Source organism: Lepidochelys kempii, chromosome 7 (assembly GCF_965140265.1).
Source record: "Lepidochelys kempii isolate rLepKem1 chromosome 7, rLepKem1.hap2, whole genome shotgun sequence".
In the NCBI taxonomy this organism is placed as follows: domain Eukaryota; kingdom Metazoa; phylum Chordata; order Testudines; family Cheloniidae; genus Lepidochelys; species Lepidochelys kempii.
In genome coordinates this window covers 114,412,245-114,433,490 of record NC_133262.1, presented here as the reverse complement: position 1 = coordinate 114,433,490, position 21,246 = coordinate 114,412,245, and the positions used below count along the sequence as shown (strand labels likewise).

At 40.1% G+C, this 21,246-nt stretch overlaps 1 protein-coding gene across 7 annotated transcripts in view; it reads left to right on the top strand.

The window, feature by feature from the left end:
- Positions 1-21,246, top strand: part of NHLRC2 (NHL repeat containing 2) — an 89,050-nt gene that overhangs the window by 49,082 nt on the left and 18,722 nt on the right. The window contains exons 11-12 of one of the 7 annotated variants that reach the window (XM_073354322.1): positions 1,743-1,942; positions 16,309-16,474. In XM_073354322.1, the coding sequence (XP_073210423.1) occupies positions 1,743-1,942; positions 16,309-16,356 (248 nt within the window). In that variant the 3' untranslated portion in view covers positions 16,357-16,474. Of the gene's footprint in view, positions 1-1,742; positions 2,840-5,370; positions 6,756-10,985; positions 11,034-12,117; positions 13,465-16,308; positions 16,475-21,246 lie in introns of those variants that run through there. The other 6 variants (XM_073354318.1, XM_073354323.1, XM_073354319.1 and 3 more) reach the window with 6 other exon arrangements.

Here is a 21,246-nt window from a genome sequence, read left to right as displayed (position 1 = left end):
TTAAGAAGACACTACTAGTTGCTTCTTCCTTATCTAATGTTACATCCTTCAGATGAATATCAGCCAGCATTTTCAATCGGAAGAACTGTCATATTACCCCCTAATTGAGAGTGCCAAGTCTGTGCCTAGATATGTGTTTCTGTCTGTCTGTCTGTCTCTCTCTCTGTGTTCCTTTACTAACATGTGCTTCTCCCTATATCTTCTAGAATTTTGGAAGCTAATGTACCTATGCCTTCTTAGTGCTGCGTCTTTGCTCTTTTTTCATTCCCCACCCTTAACATATCCCATCTCTAGGATTCTTTTGAGTGTTGAATTTAGAAATTACACAAGTACTTTAATGGTAGAAAAAAGGTGTGTAAAAAGTTCTACTAGAAGCCCTAAGCCTCTACCATCCCCCTTAGTAAAAATCACCCACTGTTACCATACCCAAACTAGGGCTATTATGGTACTATGGGCCTAAATTAAACTACCACCATAGGATATTGTATATAGAAAACATTTCTCTGTACTAAAATGAACGCCATATTGCCTACCATTCTTAAAAAGTGAGTTCATGATCTTTGTGCACTTAACCGGGAACATTTTTTCTCCTAGATGTTTTAAAGAATAGCATAACTACCCACTGGTAATCTCAAGATGTCTAGAGAATAAGTGATGCCTTCAGAAAAAGATGTAGTCTGCATATAATTAGGTGAACTCCTTTGTGCCAGAAAAGTATATTGAAAGGCGTACCAGTCTGCTTTTCCTAAGCATCACCTAAAGGAAAATTTTTAAAAAGTTAAGAATGAAATTTTTTAATCTTATTTTTCCACTTCTGAGGCCAGATTTTCAAAGGTCCTGATTACATTTGTTCCTGCAGTAGATTGCAGATACAAATCTAAAGACAGTTTATGGCCCTTTAAATTGTCTTTACTCATCTGCAACACTGAATTAGACAGTGTTTTAATCTTTTGAACTAAGGGGATTGATATGTTTTTAGTAGATGTTACAGAGCTGTATTTATATTCCATATAGTTTAAGGGTTAGTAAAAATGTAGAATGTAAGTAGTTTAGCACACAAGTCATTTTAAGCTCATAAATCCAACAGGTTTTTTTTTGAAGTTGTAGTTATTTTATGAAAAACGCCAAAAGAGTACTTCATCTGTCTCACTTATGGCAAGACATAGGTTGGAGCAGTAAATTAGCCATATTCTCATTTTGCATGTCTATATTGTTATATACTCTTAAATATTTAAACACACAGGAATTTCAGGTCTCAGCCAGCCTAAACATTATTAACTTCCAGTAAACCATTATAAAGCCAACATTTTTATTTGAAAATGTTTCATAAGAATCTAACATTTTATGTACTTTTGGAGCATTCAGTCATCTTATCCTGAGTATTAGGTCTCTGATATATGTGCACAGCTTCCTGTTAATGGGGAAATTGAAATATCAGCTAACAAAGCATATTGGAGATGCTTTACCTATGCCTAGGACAGTCAGCGTAAGGTGCACCCATATGTTTAAATCCAAGCTTTATACAGTAAAACTTCGTAACCTAAAATTACTTCTAAAGAAGTATTTGTGAATTATTTTTCAATTTTCAATCAGAATGGGAGAATCCAAGGACGTTTCCACTACTGTTGCATGTAACAAAATATGATATGTAGTCCTAAAGCTAAAATCATGCACAAATTGATACCTTGTGAGATTTAACTTTGTGAATAAAAGGCAGTGACATCATGCTTTTTCTTTTCCAGGTAATGAGTGGCTGCTTCAGGGACAGAATCCAACTGGAGAAATTGAGGATATTTCCCTTCAACCTCTCATCGCCTTGCAGTTGCCCAGTCGCTTCCTGTCATCTGAAGTTGTACTGTCTATCAAAGCGTGCCTTTATTACTGTAGCAAAGACAGCAGTGCCTGTACGATGAAAGGAATCTCATTCAGTCAGCCTTTACAGGTAGCTAATACAAACCAAGGTAACACAGCTCAAGTAGAGTTGACATATGCATTTTAACTAAACCAAAAATCCAACAGATTCACACTAATTTTTACTTTCTAACGTTTTTACAGGCGAAAAAATATTAGTAGATCCTCCCCCTCACCCCACCCAGTCTTCCAATAGCATATGAAGAGTTCTAAAGCATAATATGCTTTGTAAGATGAAGCAGAGATGCCTTGTGCTGAATCATGAAAAATTGTAATGAAATCTTGGTCCCTTCATTTCTTTTTGTTGTTGTGTGAGCAATAACGTCCTTAAACTTTGTCTGTTGACTATTGTGAATAGATTGGGCCTAGGCAATTTTAAGCAGTGAGCAACAATTTTAAGAGTCCATTTTTGAAGGACCAGCATTACATTGTGATATTACTGATATTCTTTTGCACTGCATACTGTAGCAACGTTGGTAGCAACATCAAAATCATTTGGGGAAGAACTGCAACTTTCCTTTTTTTTTATGCCCTCTGTTTTTAATAGAATGTTAATCTTGATTTTTGTTTCTGCAGGTCATAAAAGAATTATTTTTCTTATTTTACAGTGAAATCATTTAAAACACATTTAATGTATTTTGAAAACACAGGGCTGTTTATTTTTGTGAAAATCAAGTCTGTTTCTTAAAACTAGATATTTATGCCTTATTTGAAGAGCACAATTGTATGGAAAAACTTTTGGGAAATGAACTTTTTTAGGTCATATAGAAATGTTACATAACAATGTCAAACCACGAATGTGCCTATATAAAATTGGCATGCTGGAGTTTTTCTAATTAGTGTTTCCATTTGTATTTTAGAGAGTTGAGTGTAAGTAATATTTGTGACTCTAACTTGCAGCAATTAAATGTCAACTATTTCTGTCAAATGAATGGTTTCCCTTTCATGTTTTTACAACTCCCGTGTGAATAGTATAAGATTCCTAATTCTGCAAATACTTGTGGGTAACTTTATACACTTAGGGCCTGATCCAAAGGTCTTTGAAGTCAATGGGAGTCTTTCCATTGATTTCAGTAGGCTTTGAATCAGAACATTGTGTTCAGTAGGGCAACTTATATGGTAAGTAACTTGTTCGTGTGCTTGGAGGATCTCAGCCTTCATTAGCAATCAGTGCTAGTCTTCTCTTCCAACAATGATACTATAATACAAAATTCTGTTTGCTTCAAGCAAGTTTTTTCAGACTAGTAAATATCCTTCATTTCATCACTATCAATTATCATGGTAAATGGCATAAGTAGATTTCTTTACATGGATTGGATGGACTCCTGTTGACTTCAGTGGTATTTGCATCAGGCCCAATGCTCTAATCACAAGGTTTAATTCTGATAAGAGGGGGAAAAAAACAAACAAAATAGACTTTAGCTTTCTAATGTGCAACATGAATTTGCACGTAGTTTTAAAATAATAGCTGTTATAAAGTGTATTTTAGTATGTGTAAGTGAATGATATTTTTAATAGCCCATTCTCCTAAAATAGTCAGAATAATTCCTAACACCTGTGAGTAAATGGCTGAGATGATTTGTTGAAGGTCTTTCCTGCTCTGAAACTTGACGAAAACATTGCTTGTGAACTCTGAGACTTTTGTTTTAAGGGAACAATACACAGTGGCGTGGCTTTTCCTTCCCTCTTAAAATCAAATGCAAGCATATCTGTGATCTGGAAGCTCTCTATTTAGGAGTGCTACTGTTTGAACATTAATCTTTTAAGCAGCCTTCTTCACCTATGCTTTCAGCTTTTTTAGGACAAGCCAATGATCCTAAGTTTTATTTTAGTGTTTGAAATAGACAGAAAAATTGGCTTCTGGATCTACTTGCTGTTTGCAAATGATATTTGCAGAGTTAAGGAAAAGATATTGAGAATTTACCAGTCCTTATAGTTAGTTTTAACAAAAGCTGTGCTCTTTTTAAAATACATATTCTCTATATATAATTTACATAAGAATCTTGGATAATAGCCAAGAAACCTGAGTTCTACTTCCATCTAGTTCATATTTTTTTTCACCTACCAATAAAACCAAGTATGAGCTTCAGTAGTTAGAAATGACACATCAGACTATTTCTGTTGTCTTGAGTAAATCATTCAGCCAAATTGGACTGTTCTCTGAATTTTAAGATAATTAACTCCTTTTTGTCCATTCGAGTTTGTCAGGATAATAAAAATTTGGGTCAATCGATTTCCTAGATTAAAAAAGCTTGTACAGAGTTAACCAATCTGTTACCTTAAAGTATCACTTTTTTGAGTTTCTTGCTTTAGAAAAATTATCCATGTGTAGCTCTTATTTTATTTAAATGTAATGCATCAGAGCATTAAATAAAGTATTACAGGTATTATTCTCTGCTTAAATGTGCATGTATAAACTGATTAAAGGGCCATACCATGATTTTTAAAGCTTCCACTTCTTTTTCTGCTATTACTAATTTAAAACTTCTCTCTTTCATATATAAATTTATTGGGAAGAGATATTACTAAACACTGGGATTACCATCACAGGCACATAAATCTGAGGTCTAGGATCAGGGCATAACAGACCTTTGAACGCTTTCATCATGGTCAACTTTGAGTTATCCTAGTTTTGGGAATCAGCTACATTTTAGCAATGGAGGCTAAGAGTTGTTTTTTTATTCAGAGCAGTTTACTCTTTTCTGTAGAGAAGAGGAGTGCAGATTTCAATTGTGGGTGGAATCTCAATGCAAATTGTAGGGGAAGGGAGTTATAAGCAGTGTAAGTATAAGAAGGCAGGCCAGAGCTAAGAGTCTTTGATTAAATTTATGACTATTTGCTCACCTCATTGCACTCCACAAATTATCTGTGCAAATAAATTGTACCCATTCCATTTTTTGCTCTTGCCACAAAGCTGGAAATCGTCCTTAACTACATCATTGAGATGGTTTCATGCCAAAAATAGAAAACATAATCGCCCAGATGCAAAAGATACAATCTTGTCTCAAGCAAGCACTTCACACCTATTATTTTAAAGGAAAAACTTCATTTTTTTCCCCCAGAAATGCTACATATTGTGTATGCTGATCCCTGACACACAATTCCCTTTGTCCCTGCTTCAGTTCAATTTGTAGCTCATAGAAACTTGCACTCACTTTAATTACTGTAATGCAAATTTTCGTATGTCTGTGATATCCATAGGAAGTTAGAAATTCCGCTTAGAGCAGGCAGAAGGCTAGGACAGATGGTCTAATAGTTAGGGACTTGGGTTAGAGAGACCTGGGTTCAGTTCCGATGTGACTTTGGGCAAGTCACTTGGTCCACCATGTGCTTCAGTTCCCCATTTGTAAAGGGCAAAGGGAGAGGGCAAAGCCAATGATGTGGCTCAGACTTCTTTTTTTAAACCATCAGTGAACAGGGGACATCCATCATGTAACTGGCATCCATTTCACCCCACAGATCAAAGACAATGGACTTCATTCTGATCTTCATTACAATCATGTAAATGCAGAGTCAATGGAGCAATTATAGATTTCACATGCATTTTTTACCTCTCTTCACTGGAGTTACTCTGGATTTATACTAGTGTTACTGCCATCAAAATCTGCTCTATTACCTCTGACCTATAAAGGAAAATCCCCAAAGTTGCTTCAAAACCTCAACCTCCCGCATAGCATCCCAACACACTAGACAGGGTTATGCTAAAAAAGTCTTGATTTTATAAAATAAACACTTCAGTCGCTTGGTTTGGAAAATATACCTTTTTTCTTTTTCTATCTTGTTGCTATTTTGGTGTCTTTATTACCAAAGGTTGACACTTGTGTCACAGTTGGAAAGTTTGAAAATCCTGGCTGTGAGTTGGGAATGTTTGCGCAGCCATTGCTATTCATTGTTTGGTGTACCTCTTCTTTGCTGGCCTGCTTTTCTCAAGTATACCAGAGAACATTTTACCCTACCGAAGGCCCTAGCACTAAGCAAAAGAATTGCAAATATTTCCAAATCCTTTCTAGTTCCCATACTGTATCTATAATGGTGAGTTAAAAAAAAACACTTGTAAAATACACTCCTAAGTTCGCTTCATTGAAATGTTCTGCACTTAACATTTTGCAAAGGAATGCACCCATCTAGCCTTGCTAAATGTTTCTCTTTTCTGTTTAGCCTGTTTAAGCTACAACATTTCTGTGAAACCTGACAATGGCCAATAAAACAAGATGATTTAAAACTGAGTTGGGGATATTTAACATTTAAAGAATAGGAGAACTCATTTTTTCAGTTGTTTTTCTTTAAACGATCATCTGTGGTTTTAAACCACACAATCAAGATTACTCTGTTGGGCTGTGATTTACAAATGAAAATATCATCTTGTAATGACAGCAAAGTGGGAGGAGCAAAATTGCTACTTGTGTTGATGTAGCTTCAACTTTAAACTGGATTTATCGAAATAAAAACCTTGGCCTGATCCTCTGCTGTTCTGTATCAACATAGGCCCGTAGAAGCCAACAGATTGAGATCTGTCCCTCTGTATTTTTAATATGGAAATATGCATGATGATTGTAAAACTCTATGGGTTAAATCCTGGCTCTCTTGAAGTTAGTGGCACTTCATTGAGGATATGGCCCTAAGAATTTTAAGAAGTGTGTCATATTTTAGCAATGTTGGAGATCAAGTTTTCACACCTAAACACCTTGATAAATGTCTCTTAAGTTTTTGTTTTGTTCTTCCCTGAGTATAAAAAGTTCAGAATTCCTTTTGGGACATTGATGTTAGAATAGAGTATTATTGTTGTCACGTCTGCTGTTCCACATATAATGCAGCCACATCCCTTTTTAAATGACAGGTTTCAGAGTAACAGCCGTGTTAGTCTGTATTCGCAAAAAGAAAAGGAGTACTTGTGGCACCTTAGAGACTAACCAATTTATTTGAGCATGAGCTTTCGTGAGCTACAGCTCACTTCATCAGATGCATGCCGTGGAAACTGCAGCAGACTTTATATATACACAGAGAATATGAAAAAATACCTCCTCCCACCCCATTGTCCAGCTGGTAATAGCTTATCTAAAGTGATCATCAGGTGGGCCATTTCCAGCACAAATCCCTTTTTAAATGTACATATTACAAGATAGTTATATATTAATTGGTACAGAACCTCCAGAGAATTAAATTAAGGGATCTCCATCTGCAACCAGATGTGTAAGCTCTTTACATGTAGCATTGTGTGTTAGAATTTTTTAACATCTTTTTAGGATTACGTTTTTTTAAAAAAAACACTATCTTTTTTAAATACAAAGCAAATGTACTGGAATATCCTGGAAGGAAAGAAATTGCTATAGTAGATGTGGTGGCTTCAGAGATCAACTCTAATGGATAGACAAACAATGATTATAGATAAGCATGAATTTTCTCTGGCTGTTTTCATTAAGATCTGGTGCCTCTTCTAAAGCTTTGTAAACCATTTTCATGGAAAAACAAAAGATTAATATATACATTTTCTTTCTAAAGCTCAGCTTGCTTGATACTTTTCTCATGGAGGTGGACATGGAAATAATGAGACACATATTGTTTGCCATAGTATGGTTACATGCAGAAACTGCAACTTTATTAAAAGCATCAGTCAGTGTGGATTTTAGCTGGGTTGCCCCCTCTATGCCCTCAGGCCTGCCCAGGGACCCTGGCTGGAAGTCAAAGTCGCAGCCCACTTCCCTCAGTGCAGGAGGTAGGAGAAATTAGATGAGTGAAGCCACACGTTGGACAAGACATAGCAACATACCCCCTCACCCTCCATTCATCATTTTGGAGAACCAGCTTTGGGGGTTCAAATCACATTGTCACAGCTGTGATCAGAAACGCAATGGGCTTCTTGAGCAGGGCTATGTGTAAGTCTGTCTTCCTTGGTGCCTGAGTCACTGGACTCCTCCCTCAGTTGGAATTGGGTTTTTAGGACCATTGACAGGGGCCAGAGCAAAGGTGAGGAACGCATCTGTTGTGAGTCATGAAACACTTGTACGTATTTAGCACGATAGCAATATCTTCTTTTTCTCTTATATGCAAAAGGTATTGAAAAATGATAACCATGCCCTCAGTTTAGTCTCTCCACCCTTTTAATAGCCTAAGCAATTCCAAATGTTGGATTTACCAGTCTACATGGGATCATTCACACTCCAATAGCCACACAAGAGAGCATATATCAGGGCTACCTAATTTACTAGTGCAGAACAAACCACATAAAATCAAGGAACAATTAGATAAGGATGTAAAGATTGCAATAGTAAAATCATCAGTGATTAGCCAATCTTTAACTGCACCTCAAATACGCACACCAGGTAAACTCCTACATTAGAACTACAAGGTTATTTTTGGTCTTCAAAACTTTAAACTTCTGTTGCAATGACAGTAATTTTGAAAACCAGCGTGCACTAAGGTACCACTTGTCATTATTTTTGAATGTTGTCTGTGTATCACATGCCAAGACAAGGGCAATAAGTCAGGTTTAACAGCTTATTTATATCCCAGGGCTTGGCAGGGCAAATTACTTCCTTTGTGAAGATCTGAACCCAAAATACAAGATCTCACGTAAACACTGAGCACTTCAAAAGTACAGTCAATTTTCTCCCTTTCCTGCAGGTGTGTGTAAGTAGTTTGCTGGCTCCAGGCTTACTGCATTTACTGATTTGAAAAAAAAGCTTTATAGATAATTACAGCAAGAAAGCAAAAAATAGCCAGTATTATTTCTTTTTGAAAAGCAACAGTTTAGCTCTCACTTGCAAAGTGGTGCTGTCTGTGGAAAAAGACAGGTTTCAGAGTAACAGCCGTGTTAGTCTGTATTCGCAAAAAGAAAAGGAGTACAAATAAACAGGAGAATAAATGGACACAAATCAGATGTCAAGAATTATAACATTCATAAACCAGTCGGAGAACACTTCAATCTCTCTGGTCACGCAATCACAGACATGAAGGTCGCTATCTTAAAACAAAAAAACTTCAAATCCAGACTCCAGCGAGAAACTGCTGAATTGGAATTCATTTGCAAATTGGATACTATTAATTTAGGCTTAAATAGAGACTTGGAGTGGCTAAGTCATTATGCAAGGTAGCCTGTTTCCTCTTGTTTTTTCCTACCCCCCCCCCCCCCGCCCCAGATGTTCTGGTTTAACTTGGATTTAAACTTGAAGAGTGGTCAGTTTGGATGAGCTATTACCAGCAGGAGAGTGAGTTTGTGTGTGTATGGGGGTGGGGGGAATGTGAGAAAACCTGGATTTGTGCAGGAAATAGCCCAACTTGATTGTCATGCACATTGTGGAAAGAGTTGTCACTTTGGATGGGCTATCACCAGCAGGAGAGTGAATTTGTGTGGGGGGGTGGAGGGTGAGAAAACCTGGATTTGTGCTGGAAATGGCCCACCTGATGATCACTTTAGGTAAGCTATTACCAGCAGGACAGTGGGGTGGGAGGAGGTATTGGTTCATATTCTCTGTGTATATATAAAGTCTGCTGCAGTTTCCACGATATGCATCTGATGAAGTGAGCTGTAGCTCACGAAAGCTTATGCTCTAATAAATTGGTTAGTCTCTAAGGTGCCACAAGTACTCCTTTTCTTTCTGTGGAAAAAGTTATAAGTAGGTGCAATTTTGCAAGCTGCTGTGCTGGGCACTCCATTAGACTTGAATGAACATTGGTGCTGCTCAGAACCTAGAAAGTTCATTTTAGGGCTGAAACAATCCCATGAAAGCTATGAGCTTATTAATAAAAAGAATACAAGTTTACATTATGTTAGCAAAATTCACTTTTTTCTTATTTTTAACTAATAAGTGTTTAACTTCAGCCAATGTAGAAAATTCTTCAGACATGTAGAAAATAAGCAAAGTTATACTAAAGCAAGCTTTTAATGAACGAAGATACAATTCTGACCTGGCAGCGTGACAATGTATTTGCAATGCTGTTATATGCAAGAGAAGTAGCTAATAATAATTCCTCTTTTTTCAGTTGTAATCCTTTCCACTGTAAACTAAAGAAAACTAATTTTGGGGGGGAAATTCACAGTGAAGGTTCAATTTGTGTGTGGGTGTGGAATATTTAAAGGCTACATCTCAGCACTAAAGTCTCAGGCAATCTCCTCCAAAGAGAAGAAAATTCAGCTGGAGGTTGGGATATATAAAGTAAACATTTTGGGGCCAGATTGTCAGGTATTTTAAATCAGTTCCATTCAAGTCAATGGAGCAATGCTGATTTTTACCAGCTAAGGATCTGGCCCAAAAGTCTACATTTCTCATGTTTTCAGTAAAGAATACAGTAGATTGAGGCATTTTCATCTAGTTGCAATTGACATACTTTAATCTATACTTAAAAGGACATTCGGGTAAATTTGATAATTTTATATTTTAAAAAGTCCATAATTTATAATGATCATTTAGGGGTTTAAAAATAAATACAAATCTTCATCTTTTCCATTCCGTATTTGTTCCTGGTTTCACATGAAGTTGAAATTGGTGTGGTTTAGTTGTTTGTGCTCTAGAATCTTCAGTGGCATCACTGGCCGACATTTTCACATGTGGATGTCTAAAGTAAGGCGTATACATGAAAGTGGACTGATTTTTCAGAGATGTTGAGCACCCACCAAAGTCAGTGGACTGACCCTTTTAGAGGAGTTGGGCTTAGCCTTGCCTGTGATGGATCAACTACTGCCTCCTGCCCCCACTGATTCAGATCAGGTAGAGCAGCTGGGGAAGAGGCGTGATTTCTATGAAGGGCTGAGCTCTCATTTGGGGAGGAGAAGTGTAGGAAGGAAGGAAGGAATTGTGAGTGGCCTTGAAGGGAAAGGGTAGTTGAGGAGAAGGATGGTCCCATGGCAGGCCCAGGAAAAAGCCCCAGCAGTGGCATGAAGGTAGATTGATCGTAAAGGAACCAACCTGGGAGAACCTGGGGGAAGGACTTCAGCAAAGAAGACCTATGGGTCAGCAGCTCAGGTAGTATCTGGGTCATTAAAGAGACAATCCAGAGGGTCAGCACTTTATGAGAGAGCAGGGTGGAACGGTTGCCCATAAGGGATGAAAGAACCCCTCATTTTATGTTTTCTTTAGACTAGAGACTGCTCCTTGACAGATCCTCCCTGAAGGAAAGTAGGACTGTTGGCAGGACTAAGAAGGAAATGGAAACAAGTTGCTTCCACAGTGGGCCACAAGGTGGGTGTGGAGGGTGGGAGCAACGCACTGACTCTAGGTGCTAAATTATAGATCTAGGTGCCTTTAGTGCTCTACTTAGTCCGTGCATTCAGATGTGTCTAATTAGCCCACAATTAACAGTTGAGAACCATTCACTCATACAGTAGTTGTTGGAACATGCTTTTAAAAATTGTTTTAATTTTTAAATAACAAAATTCAGCTACTATGAGCTCAATAATCTGCCTTATATCCACAAAAGCAAAGGTGTTCCAGTTAAAAGGCAAAGTGTGATGCTAAAAAGTATGGGTCCCTTTACAGTGCTTCTATGATATATAAAGAGAGTGTCAAACTTTGTTATTTTTAAAAAATACATTCAGAATAAGTTCTGACTTCCCTGATTTTGCTGGAAGACTGGCACTTAACCTCAAGAATTGTTCAGGAAAATGAGGACTCAGGATCTGACGGTGTTGGGTTTTTTCATGTAAAAATCAATCAGAAAGAAAACTTTTTGAGACTGTCTTTATCTACCTTTTAAGGAAAAGTACAAAAAAACAACTATAGGGCCTCATCATACCACCTTGATCTGAATGCAGCTGATCCCATGTGTCTGCAGATATGTTCATGGCTGCAAGAATGGTGGGGGGAAGGGTTCCTCTGGTTTAGCACATGAGAAGGAGGTGGGACAGGGAGAGAACAGGGCAGTTTTGTTAAGTTTGGGGCCTTCTGCTACCTTGATGGGTGGGCTCAGAGAGCATGTGGCTCTTAGAAGTATTGTTTTATCGTCTCTGTAGAATCATTGCTGCATATTGTTCCAAACAAAAGCCAATCTTTGCCACAGGTGTTCTGGTTTTACCATATTCTAGAAAAGTGGGAACTAACTTGCACATGTTCTCGCTATGCATGTTTACTGGCTGGTACCTCTTAATGTAGATTGTATTTCCATAGATGTCTGTAACTTGAGCAAAACATCTTTTTTTTTTTTTTAAGGGAGGGGGATTTAAAAGCGGGAATAATCTACTAATTCTATGAAATCTTGCTTCCATCACTCCAGCTGTACGCTCTCTCCCAGTGGCGCATGTGCAAATCTCCCATTGTTCTTCCACCTGAAGTTTCAGCGACACACACAATAAACAGAAAGATGCCTCCCAAACTGGTCGGAGTAAATCATTAGTCCAGTAATTCTGCAAGGATCTAGGGAGTTCAGTTGCATGAACATCCTCCAGATTCAGCCCATAGGGGGAGCTAGATATTTCATCTTGCCCTTTATACAGATGTTTGATCACATGCTGGAAAAAATGTGATTATCCAGGAAGGTGGCAGTGTTAGGTTTGTTTAGTTTGTTCCTGGGGATAAGGAGGAAGTTTTGCTATTAATCCACTTTTAAACAGCATAGCACATGCATGCACACTGGGCCTGATCCTCTTCTGGGGTACAGCCACTTTGTTTCACACTGTCAGCCAATTCAGGGCACACGGCCAAGTTAGTTGCTCAGAGGAGAGTCCCCACAGCATAGCAGAATCCTCTAGGCTAGTGACATACTAGGGTCAGCATAGAACAGGGGTTCTCAAACTGGGGGTCGGGACCCCTCAGGGGGTTGCGAGGTTATTATTTGGGGGGTTGTAAGCTGTCAGCCTCCACCCCGAACCCCGCTTTGCCTCCAGGATTTATAATGTTAAATTAAAAACACTTTTTTATATATTTATTAGGGGAGTCGCACTCAGAGGCTTGCTATGTGAAAGAGGTCACCAGTACAAAAGTTTGAGAACCACTAGCATAGAAGCTCCTATGCCACCTCCCTACCTGCTTGGATGGGCTGGGAGAAAGTGGTATGGCCAGGATGACCCTATGCAAGAGTTGGCTTTTTTAAAGTCCCATTGGGACTATTGTCAGTCAGCACAACTCAGAACCAGCATCAGACTTCTTTGTTGCATCAGGGACCAGCCCGCACCCAGGTAGCAAAGGATTTTAAGGGGGCACAAAGGCAAGCTTTGCACACCCACCTCGTGAGTTGTGCTGTGTGATCCTTGGCTATGGCCAAAAGGCTGAGCCAGTCTGTAGGACCTTTTATGGAAACGTTTTGGGCCCACGCAGGGAGAGTTACACAAAAGGATTACATGCATGTTAGACTGTATAAGGTGCTCGAACACTGTGCTGGTGATTCTGTTCTACTTAAGTTCTTATCCTGCCCTTGGCACAGTAGTATCTGAGCACCTTCCTGTAGTGCATTAAACAACATGACTAACGTATCATGCATGGTCTGTTCTTTCTCTCATCCTCTCCTCCTGGGGAGAATTGCATGTGCAGGGAAGTGTTTTGTAGGTTTGGGGGCTATTTTTAATACACATACCTGCAGCTGTAGGTATATATTAGAGAAGACAACCTCAAAGACGCTCATCTGGCACTTGGAGCAGAAGATGGTGAGGCTTGTGTGTTGGTTCTTCTTCGAGTGATTGCTCATATCGATTCCAATTAGGTGTGCGCGCGCCGCGTTCACAGGTGTCGGAAAGTTTTTCCCCTCGCAGCACCTGTCAGGTCGGCTGTTGAGCCCCCTGGAGTGGTGCCTTCATGGTGCTCAATATATGACCCTGTTAACCTGGTGCCCCCTCAGTTCCTTCTTACTGCCCGTGACAGTCGTTGGAACTGTGGTGTCTTGCTTAGCAAGTTCTCCACATTTCCCTTACTTGTTTTATAGTAGTTGTTATAGTAGTTATTCTAACTTTTCTTTAATTCTTGTAGTTTATTTTTGTTGTAGTTAGTAAGCAGTTGGGGCTGGGAGGTTTACCCTCTGTCCCGCTTTTTCTTGGGAGGGCTTTCATGCCCAAGTCCCAGGGATTCAAGCCCTGCAAGTCCTGCTCCAAGCCCACGCCAATGGGCGACCCCCATGACTCTTGTCTGAAGTGTCTGGGGAAGGCTCACGAAGCCAATAGGTGCAGGATTTGCAAGGGGTTTTGTCCTAGGACCACAAAGGAGCATAACTTTCACCTCGGAACTGCCTTACATGGTTTTCCACAGGAATAAGGTGCAACTCAGACCGCACGCAGCCTTCCTCCCCAAGGTGGTGTCGAACTTCCACACCAGCCAGGACATTTTCCTACCTGTCTTTTACCCAAAGCCTCATGCTAGTTCCCGGGAGCAGCGGCTACATTTCCTCTGTGTCCAGAGAGCCCTAGCTTTCTACATCGAGTGCACTAAGCCATTCAGAAAATCGAACCAGCTATTCGTAGTGGTGGTGGACCGGATGAAAGGCCTCCCGGTCTCATCTCAAAGAATGTGCTCCTGGATCACGTCCTACATCCTTACTTGCTATGAGCTGGCCGGGGTGCCGACCCCAGCTCTTACCACACACTCCACTGGGGCCCAGGCCTCGTTAGCTGCGTTCCTGGCCCAGGTACCGATCCAGGAATTTTGCAGGGCAGCAACTTGGTCCTCTGTACATAACTTCACCTTGCACTACGCCATCATGCGGCGCATGCCAGAGACGATGCGACTTTCGGTAGAGCAGTGCTACATTCAGCATTTCTTAACTCTGACCCCACTGCCTAGGTAAGGCTTGGGAGTCACCTAATTGGAATCGATATGAGCAATCACTCGAAGAAGAAGAAATGGTTACTTGCCTCTCATAACTGTTGTTCTTCGAGATGTGTTGCTCATATCCATTCCAAACCCGCCTACCTTCCCCTCCGTCGGAGCCAGCAAGACAGAACAGAGGGGGCACCGGGTTGGCAGGGTCATATATTGAGTGCCATGAAGGCGCCACTTGAGGGGGCTCCACAGCCCATCCAACAGGTGCTGCTAGGGAAAAAACTTTCCGACAGCTGTGCACGCGGTGCGCACGCCCCCAGTTGGAATGAATATGAGCAGCGCATCGCAAAGAACAAGAGTTATGAGAGGTGAGTAACCGTTTCTTCTTAGTTCTTTTGCAGATTTCTTTCACAGTCTCAAACTGCCCCTCAGTCAGCTCCGTCTCCTGCACAGAGGAAAGTTCCATTGGGCCTGAGGATCCAGTGTTCTGGATCCTGTAACTTTAGGTGGCATTTTATATATATTGGTTCCAGGCCATTGAGCTATGTGAGACCTTAGCCGCAGCAAGGAATCCAGGAGCACTCTTAAGTGCAGTGTAAATGCCTGGAAACATAAATAAACTTTGCTCTCAATGGGACTTCTGCAGCCATATATAAATCCTCCCCTAGCCTGCTTTGTTCTTACAGAAATTCTTTGGGATTAAACATATGACGTCCTAACCTTATTTGCTCTCATTTTACTGGACGTAATTTATGAAGATTCATTCCAATATGGGTGGGATCCAGAGTGCAGTGTTTCATTAAATCTGCTTCTACTCTTCCAAGACTTTCTGATTTATTTATTTTTTCACCTTTAAGGTAACATCTGCACTTTTCTTTCTTTTTGCTTAAAATAGAGGCAACTTAAAAACAAAAGCACATCTTAATGTCATATTAAGATTGAGGAAGTCAGCACCCCAACCCAAAAAATTCAGTAGTTAAAGTTCTTTCATTAGCTTGGTCAGATGGTGGGCATGTGTCCAGTTGGGTTTGACTCTGGAATTTAAATGGGATTTGAGGGCGCTCAGTACTTTGCACAGTGGGGTTCTGTGTTAGCATCCCAATACAATGGACTTTAGTTCAGCGTTGTTAGATCCGGTTGACATTTTTATCATGAAAACTCTTCCCATTGGAAATGTAGTTTAATGAAAATTCTCCATGGGAATTTTCCAATAGCTTTTTTCAGTTTCTCCGTGGGAAGAATTTTTTTTTAAAGTGTCAAGTAAACATTTCAGAGTGAGATATTTTGTGTTTCATAATTCATTTTGATCAAAAATGTCAACATTTTTAGTTTTCAAATGTCAAATTGTTTCCAATACCAATCCTCTGGAATTTTTTAATTCTGGGAAATCTTGGTGCGGTTTTTTATTTTTATTTCTTTAGCTTTTTCCAATTTGAAAAGCCAACTAATGTCAGAATGTCAGTTTCCATGGGATAAACATTCTATTTTCCAGACAGCTCTGGTTGATATTATTTATACTGCTTTAAAGCCTAGACACCTCAACCCAACTGTTCTAGGCACTGCACAAACATACAACAAAGAGATGGACCTAAAGAGTTTACAACCTAAGTATAAGCCAAGAGGCAAAAGGTTGATACAACAAAAAGAGAGGGGCAGCAGTGTCATAAGCAGCAGTCACAACGTGTGTAACCAAAGCATATCTTTTCATCCGCTGTTACAGATACTGCACAAAAATGGAGTGTTTGGCCATTATAACCACGCTTTGTGAGTGAATAATCCTAGACAGATGATGACGATCTGTTAGAGAACTGGTTTTAGGAACCATGTTCATTCTAAATCCTATTCAGTGACCCCAGTCCTGCAAGCTCTTATGCATGTGCTGAAGTACACTATGGTGAGTAATCCTATTGACTTCATTGGGACTCTTCACAGGAGTAAAATTACTGGCATGTGTAAATATTTGCGGGATCAGCCTCTTGGTTTGTCCAATGCTTAGCATAACGGTGCCCAAGTCCTAACTTGAGGCCTTTAGCTGCTACATTTATAGAAATAAATTATAATTGTGGATTCCTATTTGCATACCCATGATGGATTTAAAAATAAATGCTACAGTCTTGTTTAAAAGCTTTCTGTGCAGAAAATGGTTTGACTGCAGACCACTCCCACTCCTGGAGAATTGACAACACCTTTCTAAACTGGCATGTTTGATGACAGATATATGATTATATTTAAATAACCCCGTCACACAAAGCTTTTTATCGAGGGTTTTTGTTTTTTTTTTACTTGTCTGGTATTTGAAAATCTGCATTGCACTTTCTTTCGTTTTTAATGAAAGCCTTCTGCAGTTTGAACATTCTTTGGATTTACTATTCAGGTGATGTTTATTCATAATGCAAAAACAAAGAAATAAAAAGGTAAAATGTGCAAATGGGTTTGCAGGAGTAGGGGGGAAATACTGTGTTCAAAAGGCAGGCAAATTTGAGGCTAACTTCCAAAGGAGGGCCTCTGTGGCTCACCTCTGGTCTCCTGTTATTTTAACTCACCAGCTTTAGTGCTGATAAAACCTCCTTGTTATGCAAATGTTACCTATATTAAAGTTTATTTACACAGCTTCTTAAAACAGCCATTTTCAATGCTGTGGTTAGCATCTATTGTCAAGGTTTTTATGAGCTGTCATATAAAGATTCTCTGTCCTGTTCCAAGTCATTTCCTCTCTGTATAATCTTTCCTCTAAAGCACTACCACTGGCTCCCAGATTTATCTCTGGTACTCCCTTGCTCCTTTGTTTAATTTTGATATGTGTGAACACTTGCCTGTAAGGTTGCACATACTGAAATAAACGTGATTTTAAAAAAAATAAGTAAATGGAATTAAAATTTGATAATTGAATTAAAAATCAAAGAGGAAGCTGGTAGTCTGATGATTACCTACACGCGAAGTATCTCACCACTGGAAAACATGGGAAAGATATAGATTTACCAAGTTGTAAGGTGAGATCTTCTAAAAGTGGCTACTGATTTTTTATTTTTTTGGGGGGGGGGTGCCCAACTTCAGATACTTTAAAGGGGACTAATTTTGGGAGGGTGAATGCTTAGCACTTTCTGAAAACCGGGCCCTTTTCATTTGGGCACCAAACAATTGAAGCAACCAATTGCTTATCCCTTTTTTAAAATTTAAACCAGTGTTCTCTTTTAATGTGTCTAACTTATCTGCAACCCCGGGTTAAACTTACAGTGGCTTTGAAAGTCTGTACCCTACCCAGGCTTTTTAACGATAAGATGCTTTACCTGTTTTTGTGTATAATGTGCCTCATTAAAGAGAACTGATTTAAATATCAGTAAAATGGCAGCTCCCATTGCCAGAGATACCAGCACCATATACAGGTTTGGTAATAGTGAAACAGTTCCAGGAACTGGAGGACATGTGGCACCTTAGAGACTAACCAATTTATTTGAGCATAAGCTTTCGTGAGCTACAGCTCACTTCATTGGATGCATTCAGTGGAAAATACTGTAATTCTCAAATCTTCTTTAAATTCATGTTGGTATACAGGTTACTTAATTATACAGGTCAAAATTTTTAGGAAAAAGTGCTTAAAATTGGACTTCTAAGTCCACATTCAGGCATCTAGGGTGGGATTTTCAAAGTCCTCCACATTGGCCTAACTCTGCTCCCACTGAAGTCAACAAAACCTTCATCATCTACTTCAATGAGTGCAGAATTGGGCCAGTGCCAAGAGTGTTTGAAAATCCTGCTTCTGTGTAAGGAACATGGGGGTGAAATCCTGATTGCCCTGAAGTCAAAGGGAGCTTTGCCATTGGCAAACTCAATGACTCAGTGGGGCCAAACTTTCACTCCTGATTTTCCAGTGCGTGGAACTCAGTGGAAGCTGCTGGTTGCTCAGCAGTTTTGAAAATCAGGTCTATGATTAAGCTGCCATGCTCAAATAAATTGGTTAGTCTCTAAGGTGCCACAAGTACTCCTTTTCTTTTTGCTAAAAATGGATGTAGCTTTAGGCCCCCCTTTTTTCAAACTCTTGGCCATTCATTGATACAGAGTAGACTCTCATCTTTATATTTAGTTCTAAACTAGGTACAATTTTCAAAGTCAAACAGTTGACTTTGGTTTAGCCATAGGCTCCAAAATGGTGATGTCCCATTTTTTTTCAAATGAGATTCAAGCTCAAAGTACCTAAAAGTACCCAAAGTGCTTCTGAAAATGTGACTAAGGGCAGGTCTACACTTAAAAAGCTGCACTGGTCTAGCTGCCCCACTGTAGTGCTTCAGTGAAGATGCTATTAACCCAACCAGAGAGTTTCTGCCTTCAGCATAATTAAGTCACCTCTGTGAGAGGCAGTAGTTATGTCAACGCAAGAAGCTCTGCTGTCAACATAGCACTGTCTATAGCGGGCATTAGGTCAGTGTAACTATCAGAGTGGTAGCCGTGTTAGTCTGTAGCCACAAAAACAATGAGGAGTCCAGTGGCTCCTTAAAGACCAACAGATTTATTTGGGCATAAGCTTTTGTGGGTAAAAAAAAACCCACTTCCATGCAACTGAAGAAGTGCGGGTTTTTACCCACAAAAGCTTATGCCCAAATAAATCTGTTGGTCAGTATAAGTTCGTGGCTCGGGTGTGGATTTTTCACACACTGAGTAATGTAGTTATACCGACGTACGTTTGTAGCGTAGACTTGGCTTAAGTTCCTAAATCACTTGGACAAGTTTGGAAAATTGTTACCCAAACTCTTATTAGGACTTAGGCACTTTTCAAATAGGAACTTACGTACTTATATCACCAAAGCACTTTTGAAAATTCTCCCCATTGCAACTATTTAACACACACGATCTCACTGCTTTGCATTCCAAGAACACTTTTAGCTTCCTCCTGTCATTTGAGAGAGAGCAGTATCCAACTATGAAAGAATTACTTGAAAAGTATAAAGAAAATGTATATGTGTGATCATAGAATCATAGAAGATTAGGGTTGGAAGAGACCTCAGGTGGTCATCTAGTCCAACCCCCTGCTCAAAGGAGGACCATCCCAGCCAGGGCTTTGTCAAGCCAGGCCTTAAAAACCTCTAAGGATAGAGATTCCACCACCTCCCTAGGTAACCCATTCCAGTGATTCACCACCCTCCTAGTGAAATAGTTTTTCCTAATATCCCACCTAGACCTTTCCCACTGCAATTTGAGACCATTGCTCCTCGTTTTGCCATCTGCCATAATTGAGAACAGCTCCATCCTCTTTTGAACCCCCCTTCAGGTAGTTGAAGGCTGCCATCAAATCCGCCCCTGACTCTTCTGCGGACTAAATAAGCCCAGTTCCCTCAGCCTCTCCTCGTAAGTCATGTCCCCAACCCCCTAATCATTTTCGTTGCCCTCCGCTGGACTCTCTCCAATTTGTTCACATCCTTTCTGTACTGGGGGACCCAAAACTGGACGCAATTCTCCAGGTGTGGCCTCACCAATGCTGAATAGAGGGGAATAATCATTTCCCTCGATCTGCTGGCAATGCTCCTACTAATGCAGCCCAATATGCCGTTAGCTTCTTGGCAACAAGGGCACACTGTTGACTCACATCCACCTTCTCATACACTGTAATCCCCAGGTCCTTTTCTGCAGAACTGCCACTGAGCCAGTCGGTCTCCAGCCTGTAGCAGTGCTTGGGATTCTTCCACCCTAAGTGCAGGACTCTGCACTTGTCCTTGTTGAACATCATCAGATCTCTTCTGGCCCAATCCTCCAATTTGTCTAGGTCACTCTGGACCCTATCTCTACCCTCCAGCGTATCTACCTCCCTCTCCCCCGGCCAGCTTAGTCATCCGCAAACTTGCTGAGGGTGCAATCCATCCCATCATCCAGATCATTAATGAAGAATCCCATGCACTGCTACAGATTAGGGACTGAATGGCGAGGCAGCAGTTCTGCAGAAAAAGACCTAGGGGTTACAGTGGACGAGAAGCTGGATGTGGAAAAATTGGAAAGAGCCCAACAGAGGTCAACAAAAATTATTAGGGGGCTTGAGCACATGACTTATGAGGAGAGGCTGAGGGAACTGGGACTGTTTAGTCTGCGGAAGAGACGAATAAGGGGGGATTTGATAGCTGCTTTCAACTACCTGAAATGGGGTTCCAAAGAGGATGAATCTAGACTGTTCTCAGTGGTACCAGAATACAGGAGTAATGGTCTTAAGTTGCAGTGGGGGAGGTTTAGGTTGGATGTTAGGAAAAACTTTTTTTACTAAGAGGGTGGTGAAGCACTGGAATGGGTTACCTAGGGAAGTGGTGGAATCTCCTTCCTTAGAGGTTTTCAAGGTCATGCTTGACAAAGCCCTGGCTGGGATGATGCAGTTGGGGATTGGTCCTGCTTTGAGCAGGGAGTTGGACTAGATGACCTCCTGAGGTCCCTTCCGATTCTGTGATTCTATGTTGAACAAAATTGACCCTAGGACCGACCCCTGGGGCACTCCACTTGATACCGGCTGCCAACTAGACATTGAGCTGTTGACCACTACCTGTTGAGCCCAACTATCTAACCAGCTTTCTATCCACCTTATAGTCCATTCATCCAATCCATACTTTTTTAACTTGCTGGCAAGAATACTGTGGGAGACCGTGTCAAAAGCTTTTCTAAAGTCAAAGTATATCACTTGATGCTG